Source organism: Colobus angolensis, unplaced genomic scaffold (assembly GCF_000951035.1).
Source record: "Colobus angolensis palliatus isolate OR3802 unplaced genomic scaffold, Cang.pa_1.0 Scaffold42, whole genome shotgun sequence".
Lineage (NCBI taxonomy): Eukaryota > Metazoa > Chordata > Mammalia > Primates > Cercopithecidae > Colobus > Colobus angolensis.
In genome coordinates, this window is record NW_012117599.1 from 5,373,834 (window position 1) to 5,386,321 (window position 12,488).

General features: G+C 45.6%; 1 protein-coding gene across 1 annotated transcript in view; it reads right to left on the minus strand.

The window, feature by feature from the left end:
- The window catches only part of TBC1D8 (TBC1 domain family, member 8 (with GRAM domain)), a 207,550-nt gene extending 197,945 nt beyond the window's left edge, over window positions 1–9,605 (minus strand). Inside the window, exons 1-3 of the mRNA XM_011956582.1 lie at window positions 9,506–9,605; window positions 5,709–5,865; window positions 2,718–2,813 (exon numbers count right to left, since the gene is read on the minus strand). Of these exons, the coding sequence (XP_011811972.1) occupies window positions 2,718–2,813; window positions 5,709–5,712 (100 nt within the window). The 5' untranslated portion in view covers window positions 5,713–5,865; window positions 9,506–9,605. The remainder of the gene's footprint in view (window positions 1–2,717; window positions 2,814–5,708; window positions 5,866–9,505) is intronic.
- Window positions 9,606–12,488: the final 2,883 nt, after the last annotated feature.

The following is a 12,488-nucleotide window of genomic DNA, read 5'->3' on the forward strand; positions in this document are numbered from 1 at the left end:
TATTTTTTAGTAGAGACGGGGTTTCACCGTGTTAGCCAGGATGGTTTCGATTTCCTGACCTCATGATCCGCCCATCTCGGCCTCCCAAAGTGCTGGGATTACAGGCTTGAGCCACCGCACCCGGCCTAGCATACAAATCTTATACTTCTTTTGTTAAGCTTATTCCAAAGTATTTTATTATTTTTGATGCTATCCTAAGTGGAATTTGCCTAAACATTGTTAAATGAAGTTAACTTTGTTTTTGTAAAAGTTTTTGTAGAGACGAGGTCTCATATGTTGCCCAGGCCGGTCTCAAACTACTGGGCTCAAAGGATCCTCCCACCTTGGCCTTCTAAAGTGCTGGGATTACAGGCACAAGCCACCACACCCAGCCAAAATGGAGTTAACATTTAGTTAACTGTTTATGGGAAACAGAGTTACAGTTTTAAAAGTTAGAGATTTACAGGTGATTTTCTTGTAGTGGCCACCATTAAAACTTCCCCACAAAATTTTTCTATTGGTTTTTCATCACTTTGCTCACGTTTTCCTTTTCTTTCTACCCATACCTTTGTCTTAAGACACTCGCTTAAGACATGTATAGACAAGCTCTAAGCGGCCTAAGGTGAACAAAAGAAAAGGGAAGGAGAATAAAGAAGACCAACTGTTTGTTTGCTTAATAGTTGAGGCATTTTTTATCTAGCCTTGTGCATGCAAACTGCACCACGTAATATGTTATATCCCAAGCTTCTTCCTCGAAAAAAATTGCCGAAGCAGAGAAACATGCCTACAGAAGTCAAGAGCTTTCTGCAATTTGCATTTATGCTGGATTAATTGTGGCTGAGGCCCACCAGGCATAGGCAAAAAAGCTGCCAACTGTAAGACCCATTTTCATGCATTTAAGGAACAACTTACTCATGAATTATTCCCTGACCTGAAGGAGTTTGGTACTTACAGACACCAGCGTCCAGAACAGAGGGTGATTCCTTCTGCTTGAGGCGTTAGGGATCAAAAGCAGTTGGCGCTGAGAAGGCTTATATTTAGTAAACCTTAGAAATCTTTTACACCTGAGTGTTTTACCTCTCCCATGAGGTCTCCAAAGCGTTTTTCAGCAGATAAAAGGGCAGGAGAGTATCTGACCAGGCAGGGCAAACTCACTCCTTTACCTAAAACAGCTGCTCTGACCACAGCTGCAACTCGCAAGTTAGAGCATGCTGCAGGTGCAGAGGATAGTGTAAGGATGTGATTTAAGCAAGGTGGGGGCTTTCAGGTCACAGGTGGATTCAAAGACTTTCTGATTGGCAATTGGTAGAAAGAGGTTATTATCTAAAAATCTAGAATCAATAGAAGGGAATGTCTGGGTTAAGATAAGGGGTTGTGGAGACCCCTTAATGGTTCCCCTTAAATGTGAACCAAGGTTCCCATTACACAAAAGAAGCCTCCAGATAGCAGGCTTCAGAGAGAATAGATTGTAGATGTTTCTTATCAGAGTTGATTCTCTCCTGGACCAAGAAAGAGCCCTGGAAAAGAAAGGGGATTCTCTTCAGAATGTAGATTTTCCCCACAAGAGACAGCTTTGCAGGATTATTTCAAGATATGGCAAAGAAACATAATTTTGGGGGTAAAATACTTCAATTTCTTTCAGGGCCTCTTATCTGTCTTGTGATGCTATACTAGAGTTAGGCTGGAATTTGATATCTCTTATCGCTACAAAAAGTCTGTTTTGTCAGTGTTAGGATCTGTTTTCATGTTAATGCTGGTCAGCTGTGCCTGAACTCCATGAGGGAGGAGGGTATAATGAGGTATATCTGACCCCTCCTTTCCATCAGGGCCTGAACTAGTTTTTCAGGTTAACTCTGTAATGCCCTTCGCCGTAGAGGAAGGAGCCGTTCAGATGGCTGGGAACTTAGAATTTTATTTTTAGTTTTCAAAAGTCAGACAACCCACAACCTGGGCAATCCATCCCCTGATATATGGAGGCTGACTAGTTGAAAATCGTCAAGACTGTGGTTTTAATGGAGTTTTATGATAGAAGCCAGGTGCATAGTACTATAAATTGAGCCACTTCTTAACCATATCTTAAGCCAAAATATTAGGGGTCACAAGTCCCCTAAATAAAGTGCAATTTGGAAATAACATCTAGATGTAACCACAGACTTGTCCAAAGGTGTCGTTCTTCTGCTATGTCACCAAAATTCCAACACTCAAAATTGATCTCTGATGTGGTCTGGCTGTGTCACCCCACCCAAATCTCATCTTGAATTATAATCCCATAATCCCCGCATGTCATGGGAGGGACATGGTGGAGGTAATTGAATCATGGGGGTGGTTTCCCCATGCTGTTCTTGTGATACTGTGTTTGTTCTCATGAGATCTGATGGTTTTATAAGGGGCTTTTTCCTCCTTCACTCAGCACTTCTCCTTCCTGCTGCCATGTGAAGAAGGATGCGTTTGCTTCCCCTTCCACCATGATTGTGAGTTTCCTGAGGCCTCTGCAGCCGTGCAGAACTGTGAGCCAATTAAACCTTTTTCCTTTATAAGTTACCCAGTCTTGGGTATGTCCTTATAGCAGCATGAGAAGGGACTAATACAATTTCTAGTCACTGATAGAACATCAGGAAAAAGTCAAACTTGTAAATAAGGGAAAAGCAGAAACCCTCTAAAAAATACTCTGAGCTTGAATATTCAAGATTTTTTTCTAGCATTATGTAGGTGTGATACACATGAGGGTTTTTGTCTACCTGAATTGTCTGAGGTCTGGTTGCCATATACAGGATATTCCTGAGAACTTCCTTTGAAAGAGCATATGCCAGGCTGGGCTTTATCTTCCACAATAACTGTAAAAAGAAATTTAACATTATTAATGGAAAATTTTTTTTTTTTCCTGCTAGCATGCCGTGGTGCAATCCTAGCTCACTGCAGCCCCAAATTTCTGGGCTCAAGGGATCATCCTGCTTCAGCTTCCTCAGTAACTGGGACTACAGGTGTGTCCCACCATGCCTGGCTAATATTTTTATTTCTTGTAAAGACGAGGTCTTACTATGTTGCCCAGGCTGGTCACAAACTCGCAGCTTCAAGCTATCCTCCCATCTCAGTCTCCCAAAGTGCTTGGATAACAGGCGCAAGCCACCACGCCTGGCTGGAAATCTATTTCTTGAGTGTACTTTCTTTAACTGCATATCTAGCACAATTTACCCCAATACCCATCCAGAAAAAGAACTACTTGGCTTTAAAAATAGAGCCACAGATGCTCATACTGGATCCAAAGAATAAACCTCGAATGTGGTCCTAGGGCTTCTGATTCCCTGCTCCAGAATCTGTGGAAACTGGGAGAGGGGACAGTCCTCAGAGTGGAAGCTTGGCCCTCTACTGGCAGCTTTGGGAAGTCTGAGAGGTCCTGGACATGTGAGAGTTAAACTGAACTCTGAGATGGAGTTTTCCTTTCAAATGTTTCCATTTTGATAAAGCCATCAGGGCAGAGACTGTTGGCTGTCCAACAAAAACTGGCCCTCCTTTCTACCTGGACTCAAGGCTGGAGTCCCTTTTCCAGCCTCCCTCGTAGTCTGGAGTGGCCAGGAGATCAAATGCTTGCCAGCGGAAGCAGAAATGAAAGATAGATCCCTATTCCAGGCCTGGTGTGTAAAGCCCCTCATGTGTGTAAAGCCTCTCCATGCCCTTTGCCTCCTTCCTTCTGGCAGGGATGGTACTAATCAGAGCCCCTCTAGATGCCAAGTAGGAGAGATGGCAGGGCTACCAGGAGCCTGGGCCCCTGAGTGACTGTGTGGAGCAAAGTCCTGCTGACCTAGAACTCCTGAATTGGACTATTAGTGAGAGAAACAAAGTGTCTGCCTTGAACTATCACATGTTAAGGCTTGTTGGTTGCAGCAGTTTGGCTTTTGACCCGAGTCACTGACATCACATGAATCACTTTAACTGTTTACCCTCTGTGATATTGTGAAATATATATTTGGCCTTCATCCCATTTTCTGGCATACAACTCCTAAAATCCTTGAAATCTCCTGAGTGCTATCTTTTTGTGTGTTAATGATGACTGACAGCTCAATATTAGGGATGGGGCTGGTCACTGGAAAGACGAAGGCAGGATTAGAGGGTTGGGACTTTCAGCCCTACCCCTAACCTCCAGGAAGGGGAGAGGGGCTGAAGGTTAAGTTGATCATCAATGGCTAAGGGTTTAATCAATCATGCCTATGTAATGAAGCCTCCATAAAAACCCAGGAGGACAGGGTTCAGAGGTTTCCAGAAAGTTGATCACATGAAGGTTCCTGGAAGGTGGTGCCCTGAGGAGGGCATGGAAGCCCCTTGCCCCTTCCCTTATACCTTGTACTATGCATCTTTTCATCTGTATCCTTTGTAATATCCTTTATAATAAACCAGTAAACGTGTTTCCCTGAGTTCTGTGAGCCACTCTATTAAATTAATTGAACTCAAAGACAGGGTTGTAGGAACCCCAACTTGAAGCCAGTTGGTCAGAAGTTCCAGATGCTTAGACTTGCAACTGGTGTCTGAAGGTGAGGGGGCAGTTTTGGGGACTGAGCCCTCAACCTGTGGGATCTGATGCTATCTCCTGTGTTAAGAGAAAAACCGAATCCTGTAAAATATTTTAAAGAGGTTTATTCCGAGCCAATATGAATAACCGCAGTCTGGAGGAACGATGAACCCAAGAAGCCTTGAATAAGTGGTTCTGAGGCAATCGGGTTACAGTTTAGTTTTACGCATTTTAGGGAGACAGGAGTTACAGCTTTTAAGTCATTGAAGTTCCATTATCCCCTTTCCTTCTAGTCTCAGTCCCCTCAGCTTCTCCTATACTCGGAGAAATAGGAGGAGGGGGCTGAGCCCGGTGGTTCACGCCTGTAATCCTGGCACTTTGGGAGGCCGAAGTGGGTGGATCACTTGAGGTCAGGAGTTCGAGATCAGTCTGGCCAACATGGCAAAACTCCATTTCTATTAAAAATACAAAAATTAACCGGGTGTGCTGCTACACGCCTGTAGTCCCAGCTACTCAGGAGGCTGAGGCAGGAGAATTGCTTGAACCTGGGAAGCAGAGGTTGCAGTGAGCTGAGACTGTACTACTGCAGTCCAGCCCGGGCGACAGAGCAACAGTCTTGTCTTAAAAAAAAAAAAAAAAAATAGGAGGGAGGAAAGGGCAGTCAGACTTCACGGAAGGGTTGGAACACAGGTGTTCTCCAGTGTGCTGGATTCCTGTCAGGGGTGGTGGTTCCCACCATGGGAAGCTATCAAACCCCAGGTTTTCCCTCCTACTCCCACTCCCGCCCCCGCCCCCGCCCCCACGGAGCCGGCTGGCGTGTGAAATAGGAACCTCTTCAGCTTCACTTCCAGCTTCTGCAGAGTTAACAGTAATGCAAGCTAAGGGGGTTGCCAAGGTGACCTGGTGGGTCTGTGGCGAACAGAGAGTGGAATCGAAGCCTCCTATTCCCAAGGTGTCCTTGTCACCACACACGCAGCCCTTTTACTCCATGAAAGAGAGGAGGGCATGCTGCCACATGCTCAGGGCACAGGGAAGGACAAGAAGAGCCTTATTCTGACACCTCCCACGTCAAGCTGAGACATTCCTGACCCCTAGAGCTTCTCCTCTCAGGGGAGGACAATTAGCATGGCTCACCTAGGAGGAGAGGCACACACAGTCAGAACTGCCCAGGGAAAGAGCTGAAGAGAAACAGAGGAAGCAAACGCTTCATGTGGCGATGACCTACCCATTGCAAAATGCCTCCAACCTCGTGAACAGCACTCTCCTTCTTTGAGCTCACGGGCGTTTTTTTCTGTTTAATAAAAGCAAGAAGATTTTATGACGTGAAACTGCCCATAAGCCATTTTTCCCAGATCCGGTGGGGACGTTAATCAACTGTGGGTCTGTGACAAATAACCAGAGAGAAATAGGTCAACAGGCAAAACCCACTGAGCATAAACTGTACCTTTGTGGAAAAGAAAAACAGCCAACTTTAAGTACTATGTTTCTAAACTAGCATTTGTGTTAGCGAATTAATTAATTATAGAAATATTATTCAGAATTTAGAAATCACTTCTAGGTTGGGCGAGGTGGCTTGTCCCCTAGTTCCAGCACTTTGGGGAGGCCAAGGAAGGAGGATTGTTTGAGATTAGGAGTTCAAGACCAGCCTGGACAACATAGTGAGACCCCATCTCTGGAAAAAAAAAAGTTAGCTGGGCATGGTGGCACATACCTGTGGTCCCAGCTACTCAGGGAGACCAAGGCAGGAGGATGGCTTGAACCCAGGTGTTCAAGGGTGCGATACGGTGACTGCATCACTGCACTCCAGCCTGGGAGACAGAGCATGACCCCCATCAAAAAAGAAAGAAAGGAAAGAAAGAAAGAGAAGAAGGAAAGAAAGAGAAGAAGGAAAGAAAGAAAAGGAAAGAAAGAAAAGAAGGAAAGAAAAAAAGAAGGAAAGAAAGAAAAGAAGGAAAGAAAGAAAAGAAGGAAAGAAAGAAAGGTCTTACGGTTTTTCTTTTCATTTCTTTTTCTTTGAGACAAGGTCTTGCTCTGTCACCCAGGCTGGAGTGCTGTGGTGCAAACATGGCTCACTGCAGCCTCCACCTCCTGGGCTCAAGCAATCCTTCCTCAGCCTCCTGAATAGCTGAGACCGTAGGTGCCCACCACTGCACCCGGCTAATTTCTTAAACTTTTTTGTAGAGACGGGTCTCACCATGTTGCCCAGGCTGGTCTCGAGAGATCCTCCCAGCTCAGCCTTCCAAAGTGCTGGGGTTACAGGCTTGAGACACTGTGCCCAGCCTCTAGTTTTCCCGAATGAATCAACTTACATGTATGTTTTGGGTGGTCAGTGCAAAGCTCAGGTGGAGATCAGGAAACAGGAGCTCCAGCTCAGCTTAAGCACAAATTCTCACTACAAGGGGCTTGCAGCCCCTCGGTCGTGTTGCTCACTTATCTGTGTAACTTGGGCCCTTTGCAGTTCTGCAGCTTGTAGTTCTCCCCAAGTGGGGCTGAGGGCCTCCTGAGAGGAGACGCTGAACCCCAGCCCAGCCAGGGCTGGATGAGGAGGATGCCCTCACACATGGTGATGTTGTTCAATGTCTCAAAGCAACTCTCAAAGCCTAAACAGTGCGACTGGTTCAATTCTTGAGGAAAATAATAGTAATAATGCTAAGCCCTGGTCTTCTGCACTCTTATTTTATTTATTTATTTATTGAGATGGAGTCTTGCTTTGTCGCCAGGCTGGAGTGCAGTGGCACGACCTCGGCTCGCTGCAACCTCCAACTCCCTGGTTCAAGCAATTCTCCTGCCTCAGCCTCCCAAGTAGCTGGGATTACAGGCACTTGCCACCACGCCCAGCTAATTTTTGTATTTTTTTAGTAGAGACGGGGTTTCACCATGTTGGCCAGGATGGTCTCGATCTCTCGACCTCCTGATCCGCCCGCCTCATCCTGCCAAAGTGCTGGGATTACAGGCCTGAGACGCCGTGCCTGGCCTTCTGATTTAATTTGAATGCAGTCCTTGATGTTTTTTCCCCCAGCTCTTGACCTTTAAGTCTTTCAGTGGTGACTCGAGCTCTCCTCTCCTCCTGAATCTCTCTTAAAAGTCTTCAGTGTTGAATTTCATGGTCACTCTAAGGTTAACTATGGAATTGTCTTACTGCCTTTCTTTGCCTAGGGCTTCATCATTTCAGAGGAAAAAAAACTACACTTCCCCTGCTTCTGCCACCCCACAGCAGACAAAAAGACATTTGCAGAATCATCAACTTTTAATGATTCTGCTGAAATTGGGCTCCTCGGAGGGCCGCTAATGGAGAATGTGTGTCTGCTTTGAGATTCACAACCATCCCCCAGGTGGCTCAGGTTCCTATGTGGCCCCTTTATCAAATCTGACCATCGGAGACCACGGTGAGATGGATTTCAGCTGAGGCCCTTCGGTGCAGGAAGCAATCGGAATGGGTTGGCTGAAGGTTTCAGGTATGCTGAGCTCCAGGCTCTGGGAGAGAGGCAGGTTCAGAGCAGCCAGCCACACCGGGCCCGGAGCCTGTATGAGTTCCAGGGCTCTCAAAAATGGTTGAGGCTGGGTGCAGTGGCTCAGGCCTGTAATCCCAGCGCTCTGCAAAGCTGAGGCAGGAGGAAGGCTTGAGCCCAGGAGTTCAAGACCAGCCTGGGCAATGTAGTGAGACCCCCTATCTCTACAAAAAAATTTAAAATAAACCAGGCATGTACCCATGGTCCCAGCTTCTTGGGTGGCTGAGGAGGGAGGATTGCTTGAAACCAGGAAATTGAGGCTGCAGTGAGGATGGTCATGCCACTGCATTTCAGCCTAAGTGACAGAGTGAGATCATATTTAAAAAAAAAAAGAAACCATGTTTGAATCCTGGAAATAAAATTTTTTGACCCTCAAATATGAAGAGAAAAATGGCAAAGTCAAATTAATATTCATTTATAAAACCAAATAGTAACAGCTTTTTAAAAATAGTGAAATGGCTGGGTTTGGTGGCTCACGCCTGTAATCCCAGCACTTTGGGAGGCCAAGGTGGGTGGATCACTTGAGGTCAGGAGTTCTAGACCAGCCTGACCAATATGGTGAAACCCCGTCTCTACTAAAAACACAAAAAATTAGCCAGGCATGGTGGCACAGGTAATCTCAGCTACTTGGGAGGCCGAGACAGAAGAATTGCTTGAACCTGGGAGGTGTAGGTTGCAGTGAGTGGAGATTGTGCCACTACACTCCAGCCTGGGTGATAGAGTGAGACTCTGTCTCAAAAATAATAATAATAAAGAGTGAAATGTACTTAATGTAGAAAATCAGCTGCTTGAATGTCCCTGGTGTGACGTGGTGGAAGGACTCCAGGCCTGGGGAGAAGAAAGACACCCAGACTGCTGGAGGTGTCCAGGGCTGTTTCAGCCCCTGTGGAGGGCCCCCCAGGCTGGTGGAGCCCCTAAACACTGAACTGATGTCTTCCCCTTGGGTGTTGGCCTGCCGTCATACAAACCTGTTGTGCCTTCTACAAGTGTGCACCCCTGATATCCTAGTCTCTGTCCTGAGTCCAGCTTGCAGTCTTGGATTCTTAGCATAAATTCCCCCTTTTTGCTTAACCCAGCTTGATTTGGTTATTTACTTACAAACTAAACTCTTAATTAAGGCAAGAATCCAAGCTTCTTGGCCAGCCCCATCCTCTTCCCACAGCTGGGCAATCTGGTTAGTTGGTTAAAGAAAGCAATGAAAATATTCAAAGCATTCAAATCAATTTCCATAGTAGACTGGTTTGGGGTTTCCACTTGGCTAGGCACTTTTGCTGAAATTATCCAAATTATCTGTTGCCTATTATATAAGCTTGTTTTTATGGTGTTTATTGTTTAGTGTCTGCATTTTTCTGCTAGAATGTAAGTTCCACGTGGGGTAGGAATCTTTATTTTCCTCATTGTTTTATCAAGTGCCTAGTAGATGCTCTATATATGTTGTGGAAAAATGATAAACCGTTTCACTAGAAACATCCAGGCCCAATATTAAGCCTAATATCAGAAAGGACTCTGTTACCTGTAGTCTCAGCTACTCAGAAGGCTGAGGCAGGAGGATGGCTTGAGCTCAGGAGTTGGAGACCAGCCTGTACAACATAGCCGGACGGACCCTGTCCGTGAAAAAAGAAAAAAAGACAGAATGCTGTTAGTTCACTATCAACTAAACTTTTTGTATCATTTTCAAAAAGATGGATGAGCAAAAGCTAGATTTAGCCTGGGTGGTGCAGTGGCTCACGCCTGTGATCCCAGAACTTTGGGAGGCCGAGGCAGGTGGGTCACCTGAGGTCAGGAGTTCAAGACCAGCCTGACAAACATGGTGAAACACCATCTCTACTAAAAATACAAAAATTAGCCAGGCGTGGTGGTGCATGCTTATAGTCCCAGGTACTCAGGAGGCTGAGGCAGGAGAATCGCTTGAACCCAGGAGGTGGAGGTTGGCAGTGAGCCGAGATCATGCCATTGCACTCCAGCCTGGGTGACAGTGAGTCTCAAAAAAAAAAAAAAAAAAAAAGAGCTAAGTTTAGAAGGAGCTTCCTAGCTCATTTGATCCAATTCCTTTATTTTATAGATGAAGAAACAGGTGGAAGGAAAGGCATGACTTGTCCAAAGTCTCCCAATCTGATATGGTCTGGCTGTGTCCCCATCCAAACCTCATCTTGAATTCCCACGTGTTGTGAAAGGGACCTCGTGGGAAGTAATTGAATCATAGGGGCAAGTCTTTTCTGATAGTGGGGACAAGATGGGGATGAGATAGATGGGGGCAAGCTATTCTCCTGACAGTCAATAAGTCTCATGAGATGAATCACACTTTTATTCTTGGCCCCGATTTTCCAGATTCAGCTGTTTCTTTGATAGTGAATAAGTCTCACAAGATCTGATGGTTTTTAAAAAGTGGCATTTCCCTGTACAAGCTCTCCGATTTTTTGCCTGCACATAAGATGTGACTTGTTCCTCCTTTCCTTTTGCCATGATTGTGAGATTTCCCCAGCCATGTGAAACTGTAAGTCCAATTAAACCTTTTGTAAGTAGCTCAGTCTCGGGTATGTCTTTACCAGCAGCATGAAAACAGAATACACAACCCCAAACTGACAGCTGAAGACCAGAGCTGAACTCTCTCAGCTCAGATATCTCCCCGCTACAGAAAGCAACATCTCATTTATAGCACTCATAGGTGAGACACTGGGCAAAGTTTGCTTCTTCCCTCGGCAACAGCACAAACATTCCACGATAAGCATGCGGTAGCTTGATGCTAAGGGAGTTGGCTCTCCTGCCCTGTACCAGCAAAATGGAAACTTCAGACCGCAGGACTGTGGCAGTCAGTGTGCTGTCTACTCCGACCACTGGAACAGGTGTTGTTAGACAAGCCTGAAGCTGTATCCTGTACCGGCTAAGAGGGAGGACCCCAGGCAGTTTCCAGGATGAATCACACTTTTATTCTTGGCCCTGATTTTCCAGATTCAGCCGCTTCTTTGATAAAGTTCAACCTCCAAATCCCTTTGCCCCAGCCCAGGGTGCAATTGGACGCCCTTTGGACAGGTAACAGAAGAATTTACCATGCATGTACAATATTGTAGCATTTCGTACTCCCCAAACCCCAGTGGTTCAGTATGGGGGAAATAAAAATGATTCTGGGGGCCGGGCACTGTGGCTCAAGCCTGTAATCCCAGCACTTTGGGAGGCCGAGACGGGCGGATCACGAGATCAGGAGATCGAGACCATCCTGGCTAACACAGTGAAACCCCGTCTCTACTGAAAAATACAAAAAACTAGCCGGGCGAGATGGCGGGCGCCTGTAGTCCCAGCTACTTGGGAGGCTGAGGCAGGAGAATGGCGTGAACCCGGGAGGCGGAGCGTGCAATGAGCTGAGATCCGGCCACTGCACTCCAGCCTGGGCGACAGAGCGAGACTCCGTCTCAAAAAAAAAAAGATTCTGGGAAATCCTGAGGTTGAGCTCCTGAGGCTGTCCAGCAGATTATGGAAGAACCCCAGAATGGAACAGCTACATGAACGTATCAGACAATTCAGTGATGTACCCCATTGACAGGCTGAAGCATGCATTATCCACAGTGTTTCTGCTGAGAAAGTTCAATATGCTATTCAGTTGTGATCATCTCAGAGTATTTTTACCATCCATGATTTATTATAATGGCTTGAAGTGACACGCATAGAGTGGTCACCGTATTAAAATAAATCAGAAATCAGATGTATTAATGATATGAAAAAGCTGATCACCTGGCATAAAACCAGTTCTACACATGCACACTTCCACTTAATATCCAAAAAAACTGAACAAAGCTAGATGTTTGGTATTTGAGGAGCTCTGGGAGAGAAGAACCGGCCTTGCGCATTAGATTAATGACGGTTTCTCTAGAAATGTAGAACTGTCATGCACTTGGAGAGGTTTTGCTTTAAAAAATAAAAGAAAAACTCCCTTGATTGGTCACCACAAGGGGGTGAATTTTCATTCAAAGAAGGCTGTGGTGCAGTTCTTATCTGAGAGAGCTGGTCAGGGCAACTCTAGCTGTGGGCACGCTCAGCTGTGAATATCTGGCATCCCTCCAAAGGGACATTTTTAAAATATTTTTTCAATATTTTCTTTGTGGGGACAGAAAGAACAGATTGTCTAGTAAGAAAAACTGTACACCTCTTTCTTTATGTTCAAAATAAAGGATTTATTGTATTACATGATTGTGAAAGACAAAATGCACTGGATAATTAAGAAGATTTTATTTAGGCTGTTGCAACATGGAGTCACTCACTAATGAGGAATGCCTCAATGTGGACAAGGGGTCTGGGTTTTATAAAGGCAGGTAGCCCTGAGAGAAATCCACGAGGCCCACAGCATTATGAGACAGAGTAGACAGCAAGTCTCATCTAAGCATATGGGGAAGGACTGTTCTTGGTGATTAGCGTTGGCACTTTACTGGGACACAAAAGCGTGGGGGGATTTCAGAAAACAAACGGGTGGGGGACTTGTCACCGTTGCTCTTTTCCATGAGCAT